The following is a 21,139-nucleotide window of genomic DNA, read 5'->3' on the forward strand; positions in this document are numbered from 1 at the left end:
CCCTTTTTTCTTTCTTATCTTTCCCTCCTCTCCCCTCCTCAGGGAAATATCGTGCCTATAATGGAGGGCCTGATTTGGGGTGAAGAGTTCAAGGGGCAAAAAAAGGGAGTAGGGACCTACTAAATGCAAAAAAAAAAAAAAAAAAAAAAAGGATGAAAATCTTAGACAAGTATAAGATGATTTGCTTGTAAGTGATGGTCAACTAAGAGATATAATGAGAGGGATAAGAGGGAACCAGAAAAAAGGACCAAAAAAAGAATAATAAAGAAGAAAAAATAAAAATAATAAGTAAAAATCTGTTGTATTAAGTGGAGCGAAGACTAAATACAGTGGAGACCTTGGGTTGGGAGGACCCAAAATGCCACAAAAATAAACAAACAAGAAAAAAACAAAAACAAAAGCAAAAAAGAAAAATAAAGCCAAAAAAAGCCTTGAGTCCCAAATTAACTAATTTGTTCGTGATTGAGGATTAAATGGGAGGAAAGTAAAACGAGAAAAGAAAAAACGAATAGAAAGGAAAAAATAAGAAAAAGAGAAAAACGAAGGAAGAAATAAAAAAGGAAGAGAAAAAAACAAAATAAAGCAAAACAAAAAAAAAACAAAAGAGGAGAGAGTGAGAGTTAAGTGTTTTGGAGTATAACCTTAAAGGAGGGTGAGGATGAAGAAGAGAAATAAAATGTAACACTCATGGGTAGTGTAGTTCAAGAAAAGGAAAGCATAAGATGGGCAGAGAATAGAAGGACCGAGGTGGAGGAAATAAAGGCAATAAGATAGAAGAAACAAAGAACAACAACAAAAAAATTAGTGGAACAAGTTGTAAAGTCTGTGGATTTTTCTTGATTTTGAGAGGTTAACTTCTTCCTTTTTCTTTTCTCTCCCTCTTCCTGGTCGGTGACTCTGTACCCCAGGCTCTGCCCCTGTGTCACACTTAGGTAGGGATTTGCAGTTGATGGGATTCTATGGCAATGTCATATAATTGGCTTTAGTCTTGCTGGTAGTCAAGGCTTGTTGGCGTTTGCAGGGTCCAATGATGAGAGAGTTTGCTTTCCTGGATTCTCTCTCCTAGTCCCCCCTTCCTGAATTAGCAGCCTCGAGATCCAGCTATAAGGTTGCAACTGCTTCTGCCTGGGGAGTAAGAGGCTCAAAGAGCTGGGAACTCCCCACTCTATCCCCACTCAGTGCAAGGCTTTGGGAAAGGCTCTGGCAGTCAGGGCCTCCAGTGTAATCAGGCGGGGGTGGGAGTCAATTGTTGTCAAGGTGACTGTTCAGCGCCTAGCATTCAGTTGGACCTCTCAACCCAGGCTTTCCACACTTTGTAGCCTGTTTTGGCTGGGAAGAAGAGGCACTAGTCTCTGCTTGCGACTAGTGTAGTATAGATCTTATTATCTGCCAAGTCCTTCTTGTTAGCGTTTATCCCTAAATATGGAGGCTCTATCAATCAGAAGTTGCCCCCACCCCTTTAGCGAGAGGCACTAAAAAATATCACGCCTCTTGTCTTGGGTCGCTGAACTGAGAGAGATCTTATTAATTAGAACCGAGGGTGTGCAGATTTCATGGGTTAAGCTAATTTTAGTGATTGGGTCGCAGCTGTGCTTCCGAAGGTATTTTAGGCTGCCTGCGCGCGCCCCTCCCCCAACGCTTGATTGTTAGCTTGAATGGCTGGGTGAGGTGCCCCGCCCACGGAGAGAATCTCCCAAGTAGGGAAGACCACCCTGGTGCCTCTCCCGCTTGCCCTGCCGCTGGCGGCTGGATCGCACCAGGCGCAGGATAATGGGGCACCCTGGGTGTGCAGGCCAGTAGGGCGCTCTGGATGCGTGGAATGCCCAGGGCACGCACGCGAAAGGGGTGCTCTGGGCACCGGTGGCTGGCGACTCTCACTCGCAGTGCGTGGGCCGCTGGGAACGTTAGCGGTGCTCGCTCTGCAACTGGACTGGGTGCGTGCCGGCGGCTGCTCGCCGCTCCGGAGTGTGGGCGGTGCTCGCTCTGCAACCAGACCGGCACGCTGGTGGCTGCTCACCGCTCCGGAGTGTGGGCGGTGCTCGCTCTGCAACCTGACCGTGCGCCGCAGGCGGCTGCTCGCAGCTCCCGAGTGTGGGCTGACTCACCACAGGCGCACTCCCTCGCGGCTTGAATGAACGTCCCTGCGGTAGCTTCCTCCACACCCTCGTCTCTCAGATTCAAGTGATAACAGTCCTTTCGCTTTCAGTTTGTGTGGAACTCCGGAATGCTCCGAGGATAAATTTTTCTGTTTCTAGTTGATAAATTTGTTGTGATTTAGGGGAGATCTGTCGGACGCGCTGCTCACGGCGCCATTTCCGTGACGTCACTCTGAAGTCCCATCTACCTTTCTAACTACCGCGTGCAGTATCCCCTCCCTGCCTGCCACTGCCCCCCACTGCCTTCTTTCTGTTCCTTCAACTCGCCAGCCTGTCCTGTTTAGGGAGAAGGACCTTTTAGGACCTTTGCACTATCGGTTACCTCTGCTTCGGATGCTCTTGCCATGGGTTTGCGTGGCTGACTCCTTTTTGTTCAAGTTTCCATTTAAATGTAATTTTTTCAGAGAGGCTTTAATTGATCACACAACTGTCCACCATATAAATCTGTTCACCCACATCACTTCTTGTTTTATTTTCATTGTAGCTCGCCACCTGGTAGTTTATCCTTATTTATTTTTTATTGATTTTAGATTGAGTGGGGGAGGAGCAGGAAGCATCAACTCGTAGAAGTTGCTTCTCGTATGTGCCTTGACCTGGCAAGCTTGGGGATTTGAACCTCAGCTTTCCAGGTCGACACTTTATCCACTGTGCCACCACAGGTCAGGCAGTACCTGATAGTTTCTTGTTTATTATTTATTGTCCGCCTCACCCCATTCAAATGTAAGCTTTATGAAGACTGTTTTTTCCATGTTTATAAGTTGGATCCCATCTGCTAGAAAGAATGCTTGGTACATAATAGGTCCTCAGCATTTTAGAAAGAGTAAATGAATTCTGTATAATAAATCGAATGTTAGAATTAACGGTGGTATTTTTAGGTCATGATAGATTTTTTTTAGAAAAGGTGATTCTTCTCGTGTGATTCAATTCACTCTTTAGGCTGGTGATGGGTATCAGAACCACTAATGGACTTAGAAAAATGTACACCTGATCTTCAATCTGTGGGTCCAGGTGGCAGCAAGAGTCTGTAAGTTTGAAAAACTCCATTCAGACCTGATGCACATTCTTGCTTAAGGACCAGAGCCCAAGACAGAGCAAGAGAAGCTATGTGCATTCAAGTAGAAAACATCACATTATTTAGAAACATGTTTGAATATTGTTGATTGTAAGTGTATAGAATAAATCTCTGGGAAGCCTTATTTATATCTTTGCTTTAGAGGCCGGTGTAATAGTTTACGGGTTCCAAAGTGGTAAGCCCAAGATGTTTGTTTGGGAGTGTGGGAAGGAAATAAATAATACAACATGGATACATATTTTTAACCTCATCTTTAAACATTTTGGGGAAGGCCTATGTTATATACATAATGTACAGCAATACATGTATATAATTTGTAAATAATTATGCATGTACTGGAAGTATGTGCTCAGCATATTTTGTTGATAAAAATGCATGATCCAAAGATGACTCTGCCAGGCAGCGTACCTTATGCAGTGGTAACAAGTGGTCCCTAAACCTCAGTGACCACCGAAAAGGTTTACTTCTTGTTCATGTTGTATCTCTCCTGTGGGCCAACTACTGCCCTGCTCTGTGTCGTGTTGATGATGCAGCTCGGCTGGTTGAGCAGCCTGTGTCTGGAACTTCACTGGTTGCTGTGGCAGAGGGAGGAGAGAAGTGGGCATATCATGTGCTTGTGAAGCTTTTGCTTGGGAGTGACGCATGTCACTTATGCTTAGAGTCACTGGTTATAGCAATTTGTATGGTGGGAGTCCAGCAGGTAGTGGGTAGGGGATGCCCGTTTCCTGGGAGGGATTCTGCATAGGGTCAATAGCAGGGCAGTCTACACAGTCTCTACCTATGTGTTTACTCAGTGGGACGTTTGACTCTCCAGAACTCTTCATCGCCGTTCAGGATTGCTGGCAGAGCGAGACTGCTCTCGCAGTTCCTGATTTGATGAAGACGATCAAAAAGAAAAAAAACACACACAGTCCAAATCCTCAATTCTATTAGTAAGGTAGCATGTAAAATGATGTAATTATACAATATAGAAATAAAACTTTATTCAACCTATTAAAGCTGAGTGTGATTTGTGCCTGACGAAAGATTATACCATTGTACTATATACCCTTTGAAACAGGTACTGACTGTTCAGCGGGTGGGTATAGATCGTAGAGATTGAGGTGTGGGGAATTGTGAAAGGGGTGGAAAGAGAAGAGCTTCAACTATTAATTGTTCAGGGTCTGTGCTGATTGAAAATTAATTAGAGTGAAAATTGAGCATCTCTGGAATAATAGTGTAAATCACTCAGGAAAGGTGATTCTATATAGAGCAGTTTGTTTATATGCCTTTATTTAGGAAAATGTTTATTTTGCAAAGTATGATATACAGCAGGTCCTCGAATAACATCGTTTTATTCAGCATCATTTCCTTATAATGTTTATGAGATGCTGTAGGAACTTAACTCTAGTTTGTCTCAATTAGCCTATGGTAAATTGGTTTCATTATATGTTGTTTCATTTAAAGTCACAGAACCTTTCGACGATGGTAAATGAGGACTTACTCTATGTGCCTTGATTGTAAGATGTTGCAGTGATAACCGGGCTAGCTATATCAGTTCTTTTGAACACACCCTAAATACCAATTTCAAATTAACTAATAAAATTAGTAGTTTTAAATAATGAAAGTTTATTGAAAGTAGTTTATAGGGGCCCTTGCCGGTTGGCTCAGTGGTAGAGCATTTGCCCGGTGTGTGAACATCCAGGTTTGATTCCTGCTCAGGGCACACAGGAGAAGCTTCCATCTGCTTCTCCACCCTTCCTTCTCTCTCTCGCTCTCGCTCTCGCTCTCCCTCTCTTGCTCCCTCTTCCCCTCCTGCAGCGATGGCTAGATTGGTTCAAGTACATTGGCCTCAGGCGCTGAGGATGGTTCTGTGGCCTCCACATTAGGTGCTAACTATAGCTCAGTTGCAAGCACGGTCCGTCCCAGATAGGCAGAGCATCAGCCCCAGACTAGGGTTACTGGGTGGATCCCTGTCAGTGTGCATTCGGGAGTTTGTCTCTCTGTCTCCCCTCCTCTCACTTGGAAAAGAAGGAATAAAAAAGAAACTAGTTTATATGCAGGCAACATTTCAGTTTTTTCCTGGGAAAAACAGAAGCTAATCAACATGTACATTGCTGATAGTAATAATAAATATTTACCATTTGTTAAGGGCATGCTATTTGTTAGGCCTGTTCTAGACACTTTCTATATTTATTTAAAAGCTACATGAAGTAGGTATTATTTTATTCATTTTGACTGGAATAAGAGGTATGAAGAGGTTAATTAACTTGTTTAAGATTTGAACTTAGGTTTCTGCAGTTATACAACTGTATACTTTCCACTCCGTTGCTCTGCTTTTGTAATTGTTCCACTCTAAGTGGTTTTAGTCTCTTACATGAGATTCTTTGTTTGTAGAAGAAGAAGCCATTTAATTTTGTCTTGCTCTTTTAGAAGATGAGTATTTTTGAGGCATGCAGTAGGTAGTAGCCTCATTAAAGGAGTTTGAGAAAATGAAATATGCTTATTTTTTTCCCAGTAGTTTTTAGCCAGAAAGCAGAAGAGAGTACTCAAGATTATTTTTAAAATTTGAAATAATGAAGTCAATAGCAGTTTACACTAATTAGTAGTTTCAGACAATCATCTTATATTTTTTTCAGTGAGAATTCTCTTTACAAATTTAAATTTTGGTTATAACTAAATAGATAAATGAAGATTTAGAATATATGTGACAAATGGTTGAACTTTTTAATGCACCAAGGAAAAACAGAGTATTTGCTGAAAGGCTAGAATGCAGGAAATGACGCAACACTCAGCTAGCTGGCGAGTGATCTGGTATGCTCCTGGTTATTATGGATGACGGTTTGGAAACCTATTGCATTCCTTAGGATTTTATCTTTTATTTCTAATCTAAGGAACACTTAGGTATTTTTTTTTCTTTTTTTGGGTATGTTTGAATGAAAGAAGACCTTATTCTTTAATAATGTACCCTAATTTTTATTCAAGGCCTTGAGATTTTTAAAATAGAATCTTGACTGTTTCTAAGGCAGAAGACTATTTGAACAAGTCCTCTTGTAACTAATCTGTTGTGTGATAGTTGAACTGATGTATGCTTCCTCTGCTGCCCTGACATTTACTTGATAGGTAGTTAATTGCTTATAAACACCTGTGGTATTGGTTTTTTAAATTTTTTTAGAGAGAGAGAGACAGAGAAATGGACAGACAGGAAGGGAGAAAGATGAGAAGCATCAACTTGTTACAGCATCTTAGTTCATTGATTGTTTTCTCATATGTACCTTGATGGGGGGAGGGGTTCCAGCTGAGCCAGTGACCCCTTGTTCAGGCCAATGACCTTGGGCTCAAAGCTAGCGACCTTGGTCAAGCCATTGACCTTTTGGCTGAAGCCAACAATCATGGGGTCATGCCTTTGATTCCACATTCATACCAGTGACTCTGTGCTCAAGCTGGATGAGCCTGCGCTCAAGTGGGTGACTTTGGGGTTTTGAATCTGTATCCTCAGTGTCCCAGGCTGATGCTCTATCCATTGTTCCACTGCCTGGTCAGGCCACCTGTGGTATTTGAATTGAGTTTAGGGAAAGGAGAGATGTTATATTACCCTGAAAGTATTAGCATTACTTAAATGTTGACTATGGTTTGCTTAGTTAGAATCCAAAATATTATTAGGACAGACACCTCTATGTTCAAAGCTACCTATTTCTTTATTGCTGTAATAAGTGATTATAAAAGGGCCATGGTCAGTTAATATACTTGGTCTCAACTTCAGTTTGTCAGATTCAGTCAAAACTGGGTAAAAAGATGGTGCATGCAATTAATTATGATTACCCCTCTTAATGGTAGGGAGAACAGGTGTCTATACTTTATTTAATTTCAGAAAGATTTGAAATATATTTTTATGTTTAAAGTGGAAATTTATGCAAAAATACTGAAAAGACCATCACGAAGTTGTGAGAATTTTTCCTTCCCTCTTCCCACACCTCCCCGGTCAGTTTCTGTACTATCGTGCTGTTTCAGAACCCCAGCACGGCTGTGAAAGTGTCTAAGACAGAGCTGCCTTCTCTCAGATGTTATCTGCAGCGAGTGTTTTGTGGATTGGAGTTTTAAAGGATTTCCCTCATGGAATGCAAAATATAAGGGAAATAGTCAAATAGAGAAGTTAACTGTCATTGATATATGTAAACAAAGCAAATACTAAAGCATAATAATCTGGTGTTAGCTCTTAGAGAAATATTTGCCATTGCTAAACCATAATTTAAACACTCTGGAGTGTTTGATTGTATGTAATATGTGCTGGACATACTTTCGGATTTTTACTTACAATATTTCTCGTGACATCTAGTTTTACATTCTTCATTTCTGTATTTTGATTCTGTTCATTACCCAAAAGGGATTGAGGTGAAAATTTTTAGTTGATGACTTTCTCTTGCATTGATTTTGATGATAATTGTTCAACTCTCTTGCAAAGTGATACCATTTTGCTTATTTGGACACTTCATGCCTTATGATCTTAATGTCAGACTTTAGTTGGAAATCCAGTTTGGTTTCTCTTCCTGCCAATTAACTTAATAAAGCTAAGATAATATCTACCTTGTTGGGTTTTTGGTAGAATTGAGATGATATACCACATTCCCCCATGTATAAGACGCTCTCCGAATAAGATGCACCTGAATTTTGGGGCCCAAAATTTGAAAAAAAAATGTATTACATAAAGTTATTGAACTCGTTTTATTCATCTTAAAATCCATACAAGTCCTCATCACTGTCAAAACTCCCATCCATTAGCTTATTGTCATTTGTGTCTGATGACGAATCATTGTCTTCAACAATGAGCACAAAAACAAGCGTAAAAAAGCGGGAAATGCAAGTAAAAAAATCTACAACCATTGTGTAAGGTACACCCAAGTTTTAGACATCAAATTTTCCGAAAAAAGGTGTCTTCTACATGGGAAATACGGTGTTATCAATTTACACTCCTGTCAGCAGGTTATGATAGTTCCCATTGCTCTACATTCTTACCTGTATTTTCCTACTTAATTTTAGTTGTCCTGGGTGGAGTGCATATGTAGTAGTATCCTCATTGTGTTATTTTGCCTCCAAAATTGTGAACACTTCAAACATACAGAAAAGTTGCAAGGATCTTATGGTGAATATCCACATTTCCCACATACATTTTACAATTTACATTTTACTCTACTTGTTTTTATTACCTATTATCCATTCCTATATCTCCACATCATTTCGAAATAAGTTGCAGACATCAGAACACTTATCACCAAATACTACAGCCTGCATATCATTAACTAGAGTTCAATGTTTGTTAAGTTCTTTTTATTTAAGGTAAATTTTACATACAATGAGATGCACAAATCTTAAGCATACCATTCATGAATTCACGAAATCTGACAAATGCATAAACTTGTGCTCTTAAACTTACTAAAAGGCACAGCTTTACTATCTGAAAGTTTTCTTGTGCTCCATCTTTTTTTTAAAAATTTTATTCAGAAAGTTAAATTTAACAGGGTGATATTGATCAGTAGATTCATAGGTTTCAGGTAAACATTTCTATAGCATTTGAACTGTTGATTGTGTTGTATAGTATACCATCACTCAAAGTCCAATCACTTTCTGTCACCGTATATTTGTCCCTCTTTACTCCCTCCCCCCACCCTCTTCCCCACATTCCTGACCACTTCAGTTTTATCTGTGTCCATCAGTCTCAGTTTTATAGCCCACCTATGTGTGAAATCATATAGTTTTTAGCTTTTTCTGATTTACTTATTTCACTCAGTATAATGTTCTCAAGGTCCTTCCATGTTGTAAATGGCACTGTGTCATCATTGCTTATGTCTGAGTAGTGTTCCACTGTATAGATGTACCACATCTTCTTTATCCCGTCCTCTATCACTCGTGCTCCATCTTAGTCACTCGCTGTCATCGCCCTCTGAGGCATCTGCTACTCAGATCCTTTTCAACCACATTAGTTTTTCCTGTTCTACAACTTCATATAAATGAGATCATTGAAAGTTTTTTTTGTGGTCATAGGCTTTCGTTTTTCTTGGGTAAATACCCAGGAGTGGGGTTGCAGGGTCATAGAGGCAGATGTTTTTAGTCTTATAAACAGGCATCAGATCTTTTTCCCAAGGGCTGTGCCATTTATAGTCCCACTATCAGTGAGAATCCCAATTCTTCCGCATCCTCACCAATATTTTTTCCCCCAATTTTCATGTTAACCATTCTATTGACTGTGTAGTGTTAGGTCATTAAGTTTATCACTGTGGATTTACTTTGCACTTACCTGACAATTGAGGAGATTGAGCATCTTTTCATGTATTTGTTGACCCTTTGAATTTTATCATTTTGTAAAGTGCCTGTTCATGTCCTTTGCTTATTTTTCTTGGATTGACTGTCTTTTTCTTATTTTTGTCTTGGCTATTCTTGGCCCTTTGCATATCCATCTACATTTTAGGAATTTAGAAATGTTCACAGACACAGACACAGACATATGCACAAGCTATTGTGATTTTGTTTGAGAGTGTATTTTGTTTGAATCTATAGATCAATTGAGGAAAATTAGTACATTTATACTAGTGCCTGTTTATGGGATGTCTATTATTTAGGTTTTCTCCTGTTTTCCTCAGTACAGTTATAGTTTTTTTTTGTGGAGGTCTTCCTCATGTTTTGTTAGGTTTATTCCTACATATTTGATAGTTTTAAATCTGTTGTAAATGGTACCTTTAAAAAAAATTCTATTGAACTTGGCCTCCGGCCTATGGAAACATGATTGGTTTTTCTATATTTGACCTTATATACAGAAACTTTGAATAACTAGGTCAATAGGTATAATAATTTATCTGGATTCTTCTGGATTTTCTAAGGGTATTAGTTATATAATCTGTGAATGAAGACAGTTTTATTTCTTTCAAATCCTTATACTTATTTTTTTGTCTTCCTGAGCTGGTTCTCATTTGTGGAGTCTTATTCCTGTGTGCTTTATCGTTGACTGTGTACTGGAGATGGTATTTGGAAAGTTCTTGGAGGGCTATATTGAGACCTAGGAGGATTATATTTTTCTCTATAAGAGTTTTTGTTTCTTTCATGGGCCTGGGCACACTGATAGTTCAGGATAACTTTAATTAAATCCATAATCTGAGGTCTCTGGTCCACTAGATAATTGGAAGCTAGCATGTAGATCCATATGACGGCTGATGAACTTCTGGTTCACCCCACCTAAGTCTTTCAGGGTCCTAGAGAGTAGGGGAGAGTTTAATCTAAAGCAAAACCACCCTAAATGCGCCCTATCTGGTCCGATCTCAGAAGCTAAGCAGGGTCAGCCCTGGTTAGTACTTGGATGAGAGAGTAGGGCAGGCATGGCCAACATATGGCCTGTGGGCCAGGTCCGGCCTGCATAATGAGTTTATGCGGCCCGTGATTAAATTTTTAATATTCTCCGCTAATTTAAAATCTCAACTATTCAGAAGTGGAAGCGTCTGTGATTATTGGAAATCGAGATATTTAAGAAGATAGTGATATACGGAAAAGAATTCCGCGTGTGACTAATCTAGGGTTAACTTCCAATAATTGGTTGAATGGATTTGTGATACTTTTTTATTTTTTTAAAAAATTCCATTATAAAGATTTGCAACTTTTGTACTCGTCTGTACTTGATATGAACTGTTTGACGTGCAATGTGAAACCCACATTCCTTTAGGCGGAGTTTGCCAGTGTGCACCCAAGGTCAAACAATTCGTTATTTTTGTGGTCAAGTGTGTTGAATCAATTGGCATTGTAGCATAGACAGTAGCTGCAGTTGATAACTGAAAACGTGTCCAGGCTGTTTGTAAAATGAAATAATTGTTTTATTTGCAATATAACCCCTTCAAGCTCATTCTGTTAATTAAATATTGTTTCGATTGATTGCAATACAGTTTGGATATTTATATGGTATGTAATTATATTTTTATTTAAAATATTTTTATTAAAATAATGTGTATTAAATTTTTTTCACTCACATTTATTCATAAACAAATTACATAATAAAATTTTGTTTACTTAAATGAATCGTTTTTGTATTTAACATTTTTAAATTTTAATATTTCGTTTTGCCTGTGAAAAAAGGTTTCTTTCTAATCTGACCTGGGGGCAGAAACTGTTGTCCACGCCTGAAGTAGGGGATAGTTTATCCACGTCTGGCAGAGTCTCTTTGAAGCTGCTTTCCCAGAATTAGCAAATATAAAGTGAGCTTTAAATGACAGGCCTTGACTGTTGGCCTGGCAATTCCTATGTAACCTATCAGAGTTTTGATCAGGTGGATTAATCTTAAATTACCTAATCCACATTACCTGAAAGTTAGGGTGTTTCTTTAAGATTCCATTGAGTTTTTAATTCCTGTTCCTGAGTTTATTTGTGTTTCTAGAAGTTCTTTGTTTCTTTCCCTTCCCTTCCCTTCCCTTCCCTTCCCTTCCCTTCCCTTCCCTTCCCTTCCCTTCCCTTCCCTTCCCTTCCCTTCCCTTCCCTTCCCTTCCCTTCCCTTCCCTTCCCTTCCCTTCCCTTCCCTTCATCTTTTTATAGTTTTCCTTTCATACAGCTATCATTATACTTCTGTTTCTTTATACACCTGTATGCTTTGAGTGTATTTTTTTAATTTTTTGTTTTTGTTTATGAAGTGATGTTTTATGGCGTGCCTTGTTATATAGGATGCACTGTGCTTGACATTGTACTTGAAAATGTATTTGTAGGAGTCCTTGGAGGCATCTGTGAATGTGCTTTTCTCTCGAGAGGATTTGGGTTTGTTTCTGCCAGGTGTTGGGGGCATTGGAATCAGGGACCACCTTAAAACCACTGCGAGGCTTGAGGTTTTCCTAATGACTAGGGCATTTGAGCAGGGGGGCTCTCAAATGAAGTGAAATTAGATACCTACTTCATGTGCCTGACTTTGTATATTAGTCTTCTGTGCTGTGAGGAAGGTGCTTTTAAAAATCTTATCAGTGTCTATTCTTTGATTCTCTGAGAGGTTGATCTGAATAATATAGCCTGCTTTACTGAAACATCAAAATTTACTGCAGTTTATTTAATCAAATACCTGTTGTTAGACATTTAGATTTTCTTCCTTGGTGCAGCCACTGTGGAAAACAGTATGGAGATTCCTCAAGAAATTAAAAATCGAACTGCCTTTTGACCCAGCTATACCACTGTTAGGAATATACCCCAAGAACACCATAGCACTGTTTGAAAAGAAGAAATGCACCCCCCATGTTTATGGCAGCATTGTTCACAATAGCAAAGATTTGGAAACAGCCCAAGTGTCCATCAGAGGACGAGTGGATTAAAAAGCTTTGGTATATATATACTATGGAATACTACTCAGCCATAAGAAATGATGACATAGGATCTTTTACAACAACATGGATGGGCCTTGATAACATTATACTGAGTGAAAGAAGTAAATCAGAAAAAACTAAGAACTATATGTTTCCATACATAGGTGGGACATAAAGATGAGACTCAGAGACATGAACAACAGTGTTGGGGTTACAGGGTGGGGGGAGGAGAGGGAGGGGGTTGGGGGAGGGGAGGGGCACAAAGATCATGGCTTTTCAGCATTTGCCATATTCCCCCCTTAATCTATAGACAGCAAATATTTACGTATGATGTTCCCACTATAAAGACTGCTGTCTTAGGGACAAATGCTGATAAACTATTTCAGCAGTTCCTCCTTCTTCAAAGACTTATATGTAAACATAGAGCTCCATGTTTCATAGGACATACTCAAGCTCACTCCATGCTCCCTGGAGCTTTAGCACAAGGGAATACCCCCCCCTTTTTTTTTAGTATTTTTTCTTTTATTTATTTATTTATTTTTTGTATGTTTCTAAAGATGGGGATGGGGAGGCAGTCAGACAGACTCTTGCATGCGCCTGACTGGGATCCACCTGGCATGCCTACTGGGGGGAATGCTCTGCCCATCTGGGATGTTGCTCTGTTACAACCGGAGCCATTCTAGCGACTGGGGCGGAGGCCATGGGGCCATCCTTAGTGCCCAGGGTGGATTTGCTCCGGTGGAGCCTTGGCTGCGGGCGGGAGGAGAGAGACGAAGAGGAAGGAGAGGGGGAGGAGTGGAGAGGTAGATGGGCGCTTCTCCTGTGTGCTCTGGCCAGGAATTGAACCCGGGAATCCTGCACACCAGGCCAGGGGTAGACGGGTCTACCATATCATGCTTTTTACTTAAAAAAATACATTTCTTTTGAATGCTGATGAACAGGAGACACCAAATCTTTTTTGCCTGCAAACTACTACCTTCTTTATTAGATCTAGCTAATAACACTGTTCTGTCTCTTTTCCAAATAGCTCCAGATTAGAAAAGATTTATATAGGCGGATGGGGATCCTCAAACCCCTCAGCGAGATCTTCTGAGAATGGCTTTTAAGATACCTAGAGGCAGAAAAAGCCCAATAGAGATCAGGGGAACTACCAGCTTTTAGGATAAACCCTTAAAGGCTCCAACACCCCAAAGGGGTCTCATAGGATGCCATCTGGGTCCTGCTTCAATAGTGGAAAGGAAGGTCATTGAGCTAAAGCCTGCCAGGCTTACACGCTTCTGCTGTGAGGAAACAGGGACACTGGAAGGTAGGCTTCCCCCTCGCTCCCCTAAGGGAGGGTTCAGTCTCTTCCAGCCCTGCTCCAGCCACCTATGACCTAACCTTGCCCAGAATGCTGGGGTTTGCCACTGAAGGCTGAAGGTGCCCAGGGCTGTCGGCCCCATCTACGACACTGTGGACGAGCCTAGGGTATTTCTTCCAAGAAGCAGGTAAACTGATCTCATTCGCACAAGGGCCACTTAACTATGTGTTGCCTGAATAGTCAGGTTTTTTATTCTTCCCTCAAAGATCTCTGTTGTGGGTGTTGATAGTCCTATTTTCTGCTGCTTTGCTTAATATATAGTGTTTCCTTTATTTCTCCTACCTCAATGCCCCACTCATATTTCAGGCTGGGACCTACTCCTAATTTAGAGCTCTCTTTCCTCCTTTTGCCACCTTGTATTATGAATTTACCTTTGCCACCCAGCTTAGTGTATCCCAAGGTTCTCTTTACCAGGCCACAGTTGCAAAGCTCCAGGGAAAAGCAACCTGGTCTTAACTCTCCAGGCAGAGGAGAACAGAAGCTCCATATCCACGCATGCTGCAAATGGCTTTTTCCAGTCTACCTGAATCATTACCAGCTAGAAGCAGTGGTCATTGGGACTTGGACATGAGCTGCAAAGTATAGAATGGTGACAACAATTCCAGTGCGGACTTTTCCTGTGGGGAAATTTCCTGGACTCCTGCTCCCTGTGACAGCTCCTAACAGACTGAACTGTGGTTGGGTTGCATTTTTCAGGGATTTGGCATGGTGATGGGGCCAACTTGGACTTGGGGAACATGTTAAGGACACTACTCTTTTAGGGATTCTTGCTGTATTGGCCAAGAGTTTGCTTAAAGGCTTTTAATCACTGTAAAAAAATAGAGGACTGGATGAAGAAGATGGGGCACATATACACCATGGTATATTATTCAGCTAGGAGAAATGGTGACATCGGATTTCTTATAGAGGAATGGTGGAGTCTTGGTAGCATTGTGCGGGGTGAAATAAGCGAATCAGAAAAAAACAGGAACTGCAGGATTTCATACATTGGTGGGACATAAAAGCGAGACTAAGAGGCATGGACAGGAGTGTGGTGGCTATGGGGGTGGGGGGAGGGAAGGAGGGAGAGGGGGAGGGGGAGGGGTACAGAGAGAACTGGATGGAGGGTGGCGGAGGATGATCTCTCTTCAGGTGATGGGTATGCAACAGAACTAAATGACAAGATAACCTGGAAATGTTTTCTTTGAATGTATGTACCCTGATTTATTGATGTCACCCCATTAAAATAAAAATTTATTTATAAAAAAAAAAAAGATTTTCTTCTTATTATAAATAACATTGTGATGAAGAAAAATAGTTTCTATTTGTGTATTTGTCCTATTGTTTACTTAAGAGTAATCCTGAAAGTAAAACTGATAGGATCTGCATATTTTTAACACTTTTTGAATTGTTTTGTCAAAGTGCTCTTTGTAAAGATTGTCCCAATACTGTGTATCCTAATTTTTTCTAACTTTTGCCATTTTAATAGGTAGAAAACAATGTGACATAATTATTTTAATTTACTTTTATTATTTTCACTCATATGAATAGTGGCAGTATTTTACTTTTGGAATATATTGAGAGTAACTCAGATGTCAAATGATGTAAAGATTTCCCTCAGTTTGTTATTTATATATCATCTTAAGATGAAGATTTTTTATTTTCCTGTATAGAAGTTTATAATTTTTATCTAGTTAGATCTATCAATCTTTTATTTTTAGAGCCATAATTCGTCTGTGATAATAGTCTCTAGCACAGCTAGTAGTTTATGTTTGGAGTTGTTTTATGTGTCTAGAAAACTGAAATAATAAAATCACTCTTAAATGCAAATAGGTATTTTAATAAATTAATATAACTTGAATTTGGATACTGCTCATTTTTAGTCTGTATTAATCTGAGTTTTTATTATAATTCTTTTCCTTTTATATTATAATACTTTCTGGTTTTTTGCTACTGTTCTTTAGGTATGTTGTCAGAGTAGGAATTTGAAAGTATATTGAATTTAAATTTTCTTTGTATTTGGCTTTATTAAAGACAATAGTGATTTAGTGATCATATTAGGAACAATTTGAAATATCAGGGTTTAAAAATTTTCATAAAAATATAGAATCTTCACTGGAAAGCAGTGAAACTGAGTGAAAACTTTTAATTTCTTCAATGATATAAAGTATGTTTTGTTTTAGGTAAGTGTTGAAGACAAGAGTCTCCGAGATAAGATTATTGCTTCATCACCCGGTTTAAATGAGTCTGTGGAGTTGGAGTCAGTTTATAAGGTGTGTAAACTTTTAAAATACTTTCAAGGTTTTGTTAAATATATCACATTGAGCTTTATATGCATTTTTTTAAAATTCATTTTAGAGAGGAGAGGGAGAGACAGAGAGAGAGAGAGGAGAGACAGAGAGAGAGAAGGGGGGGAGGAGCAGGAAGCATCAACTCCCATATATGCCTTGACCAGGCAAGCCCAGGGTTTCGAACCGGTGACCTCAGCATTTCCAGTTCGACGCTTTATCCACTGCGCCACCACAGATCAGGCTATATGCATTTTTAATCGACCCATTTGTATAGCTTCTTGTTACCACAGCCTCTCCTCTCCTGTGCGTATTTCTTCTTCACCCTGCTCAGTGTGCTGACGCTGTGTTGGGCTGTCCTCCTGCACAGACACCCGCCTGACCCTGCCGGGGCTCTGACCCCCTGTTGCAGGCCATTCTCTAAAAGGAATTCTCTCCTCACAATGGTTAGGCCCTTATACTGTGTGCTGGGCTGCCCCCTGCAAGGTTCCTCCCATCGCTCCCTCGTTCTGGATCACTGCTCTGCATGGAGGAAGCCTTCTTTGCCATGTTGGGCTCTGACCCCATACTTGGACTGTCTACTTATGTGAACATGGTCACATTCCACTTGGGCTCTCACACTTGCTCTCTTGTGGCAAGACCTTCTTTAGCCTGCCCTGGTTCTGCACGGGCTGCCTCTGCTGCTCTTTGTGCCTTAGAACGGATACCTTATTTGCTTGAGCCCATTAAATGGTTTTGGATTAAATTGTTAGAGATGGGGAGGAAAGCTGAAATTATTAAAAAAAAAAAAAAAAGCCAAAGAGGAGAAAGTCAAAATTTATTTTAAAATTTGATAGCTGCAACCTCCCAGTTACCTTTGAAAAGAACAAAGAACGTATTCATTATTATTGGTGAGTGCCAGTAGTTTAAAATCCTGTCCCTCCACATTAGCTCTCTGTTCAGCCAGCCTTCCAAACTTACAGTCTGGGAATCATATTTATCCCTCCCACATCTCACATTTCCCATTACTCTGCCTTGGACCATCTTTTGCCTCCGCTTAGGCATTTTTATTTCCCTTGTGACCACCCTGTTAAGGTAAAATCATGGAATATTAGAGCTAGAAAATCCCTAAGGATCCATTAGACTGTCTCTTCCTGTCCTGTCTTGGTTTCATAGGTCTGGACGCTGAGATTTAGAAGCATTCATTAAATGTATCAAAATTGTAAGTCTAGTAAGTAAGAGAGCTTGGACTAAAACTCACATTTTCAAATTTCTGTCTCCTTTTCCTGCCTGGATTATTGAAATCAAGTCTCTTACCTGCTCTGATCCGTCCTGTGTGAGTTACCTGTTTGTTGCAGTCACACACCTACTGCCCGGCAGAGCTATTGGACTTCCCGTGTGTGTCTATCTTGTTTTCTCAACTAACTGATGACCTGTCTCAGGACAAGGACTGTCTTGTAGTTGTAGAAATCTGTAAAATAATAACAAAACCTATCTGTTAACAATTACATGACTTATTTGTTGTGTCATGTCATTAGACATATTCAAGTATGACGACCATATAGATTTAACTCTTCCCTACAATTTGGACAAATAGGCACTTTGGGGATCGCTTTTTTAAAAACCGGATTTTTTACCTCATTATTAAAAAGGAGAAAGACTATTGGAGAGTAAAGATGATTTTCACAGTTTTCTTATATATTCTGATGACATCTTAAAATTTTAGTATAGTCCATAGGAATTTTAAAATGTATATGGAGTAGTATTGGTTTTTTAAATAATATTTACTGGCAAATTTTTTAATAGCAAAACTGAATATTTATTATTATTTTCATTTCTTATTGTTCAGGTTAGCTGTTGTAGTATATTTCTCTAGAGAAAGAATGGAAACAGAGGAAGAGATGTGTATTACTTCACTTGCTAGTCATTTTCAGCACTGACCATATTGTATACACGTTAGGATTCTGCTTGATACAGAATGAAATGTGGAGTATATCCGTGAGAGAAATGCAGTGTGTTTAGAGGGCTTGAGTTGGGAGTTTGAAATCCTGGGGACTATAATTTGTAGATTCATGAGTTTTAAGTAAAAATAAAGCATTCTAACTTGACTTAACTATTTTTCAAAACATCTCCTCTGAAACAAACACATTTTTGGACTGCCAGTTCTTCCTAATGCTAATAATCTACTTTTCAGAAGTGTAAATTGATCTCTTTTTCCTCTCTGACATGCTGGGATTAATGAATTTCTCATAGGGAGAATTTTATTTGACTTGGTACGTATGAAGACTTAGGAGGATTCCCGAATGACAGGTGTGCTTATTCTCCCTGTTTCACTCTGAATTCAGGTCCCTTTTGCTGATGCTCTGGATTTGTTCCGAGTAAGGAAAGTCTATTTGGAAGACGGCTTTGCTTATGTACCACTGAAGGACATTGTGGCAATCATTCTGAATGAATTTAGAACCAAGCTGTCCAAGGCTTTGGCAGTAAGTATTCCACTAGATTACCATACTTTCATATTCACTTTATTTCCACCTATTCACATTTTCAATTATATACCCTTGGTAGTTTTGCTCTTTACTTCTTAAAGAAATAATTTAGTTTTCATAATGATATTCAAATTGCTTATGATGTCGTACTGGTAATTCTAGAACTGTTAGCTTTTTATTTGTTTCCACCCGTAGTTAATTTTCTTTCTCTTAGTAATCCTAAAGGAGAGCTGAGTAATTTTGTGAGTGGGCTCCGTGGGTTTTTTCAAGTTCATGTCTCTGCTTGGAGATGGATTTCGCAGAAGGCCCTTCACAATTAAAGTGGCCTGGGGTGGATGTAAACCTTGGATTTTTGTTCTAAATTGGTATTTTGTGTCAGTAGAGGGCAACGTAGAGGAAAGTCTTTCTATTAAGTACTAAAAATGCTGGTGCTGCAGGGTACAGCCTGCTGCTGGGTGAACGGTGCTAGCCGGGCTGAATAAATGACACGATCAGGGCTTTTTAAGAGATTTGTTGAAAGTGTTATACTTAAGTATAACATCTTTTTTTTTTTAATAAATTTTTATTAATGTTAATGGGATGACATTAATAATTCAGGGTACATATATTCAAAGAAAACATGTCTAGGTTATCTTGTCATTAAATTATGTTGCATACCCCTCACCCAGAGTCAGATTGTCCTCCGTCACCCTCTGTCTAGTTTTCTCTGTGCCCCTCCCCCTCCCCCTAACTCTCTCCCTCCCTCCCTCCTGTGTCCTCCCTCCCCCCACCCCTGGTAACCACCACTCTCTTGTCCATGTCTCTTAGTCTCATTTTTATGTTCCACCAATGTATGGAATCATGTAGTTCTTGTTTTTTTCTGATTTACTTATTTCACTCCTTATAATGTTATCAAGATCCCACCATTTTGCTGTAAATGATCTGATGTCATCATTTCTTATGGCTGAGTAGTATTCCATAGTGTATATGTGCCACATCTTCTTTATCCAGTCTTCTATTGAAGGGCTTTTTGGTTGTTTCCATGTCTTGGCCACTGTGAACAGTGCTGCAATGAACATGGGGCTACATGTGTCTTTACGTATCAATGATTCTGAGGTTTTGGGGTATATACCCAGTAGAGGGATTGCTGGGTCATAAGGTAGTTCTATTTGCAGTTTTTTGAGGAACCACCATACTTTCCTCCATAATGGTTGTACTACTTTACATTCCCACCAACAGTGTATGAGGGTTCCTTTTTCTCCACAGCCTCTCCAACACTTGCTATTACCCGTCTTGTTGATAATAGCTAATCTAACAGGGGTGAGGTGGTATCTCATTGTAGTTTTGATTTGCATTTCTCTAATAACTAATGAAGCTGAGCATCTTTTCATATATCTGTTGGCCATTTGTATTTCTTCCTGGGAGAAGTGTCTGTTCATGTCCTCTTCCCATTTTTTTACTGGATTGTTTGTTTGTTTGTTGTTGAGTTTTATGAGTTCTTTGTAAATTTTGGATATTAGGCCCTTATCTGAGCTGTTGTTTGAAAATATCATTTCCCATTTAGTTGGCTGTCTGTTTATTTTGATATCAGTTTCTCTTGCTGAGCAAAAACTTTTAATTCTGATGTAGTCCCATTCATTAAGTATAACATCTTAAAAAATACATATTTTACAGTGTCACCTTTTAATCTGAGTCTAGTTCTTTTTATCCTCTTTGGTACTTAATGCAGGAGAGAACTGTGAAGTTATGTGATAACGGTTCTTTCTGTACTGATCACAGTTTAAGCAGAGGCCAACTTTCCCTTTTGAGTTAAAAACTGTAGTGTTTTCTGGTGTAAATAATTTTTTAACTAAACATGTATAATTCAGCTATATCAGTATTTGGGAAGACTAAATTGTTAACTCTGCTTCTATTAAATAAGGCAGTTTATGAAGATACCTAGTATAATAGGTGTTTAATAACTAAATATTCTTCTTCCCTCCCTCCCTAATTCTATTTTTTGTATCCCCCATAGTGTTGATATTTTTTGAATAGTTTCTTTACTTGTTTTGTGACGTAGCCTGGACCATGATCTACTTACAGATGAAGATAGTATCTCTCACTACTGTCAATCTCTGTAGCAGACACGTTTGCCTGTTGGTTGGCTGTTTTCCTTGTTTTGTTATTACTGGTTTTGTTCACCCTGTTGCTATCTCAGACAGCACTTCTTTATATGTAGCAGCCTTATACTTTTCAGGACATTTTCATCCCTAGCTCTCATCCACTAAATGCCAGCAGTGGCCCCCAGTCCCCATGTCAACTAAGATATCACCATGTATTTCAGAAAGCTTCTGGATGGTTGGAGTCATCCTTGGACTGATCACCGTGGTTTCTTCCTCCTTCTCAAAATGTTGTCTATGCATGTAATACAACATAATTCTGACAGACAACAAGAAAAGTTGTTTGGGGGCTTCTGAAAAAAACTTCTTGCTAATAAAAATGGGCACATGTATATTTGCTATTCACCTTATCTTCCTAACAATCTAATATACAAAGAAGTAAAGTGGC

The 21,139-nt window shown here is 39.4% G+C and overlaps 1 protein-coding gene across 3 annotated transcripts in view; it reads left to right on the forward strand.

Annotated features, from left to right (window-relative positions):
- Positions 1-21,139, forward strand: part of PRIM2 (DNA primase subunit 2) — a 320,146-nt gene that overhangs the window by 56,801 nt on the left and 242,206 nt on the right. For all 3 annotated transcript variants that reach the window (XM_066252987.1, XM_066252980.1, XM_066252989.1), the window contains exons 6-7: positions 16,044-16,133; positions 18,473-18,610. In XM_066252987.1, coding sequence (XP_066109084.1) covers positions 16,044-16,133; positions 18,473-18,610 — 228 coding nt within the window. The remainder of the gene's footprint in view (positions 1-16,043; positions 16,134-18,472; positions 18,611-21,139) is intronic.

The sequence above is a fragment of the Saccopteryx bilineata genome, chromosome 1 (assembly GCF_036850765.1).
Source record: "Saccopteryx bilineata isolate mSacBil1 chromosome 1, mSacBil1_pri_phased_curated, whole genome shotgun sequence".
Lineage (NCBI taxonomy): Eukaryota > Metazoa > Chordata > Mammalia > Chiroptera > Emballonuridae > Saccopteryx > Saccopteryx bilineata.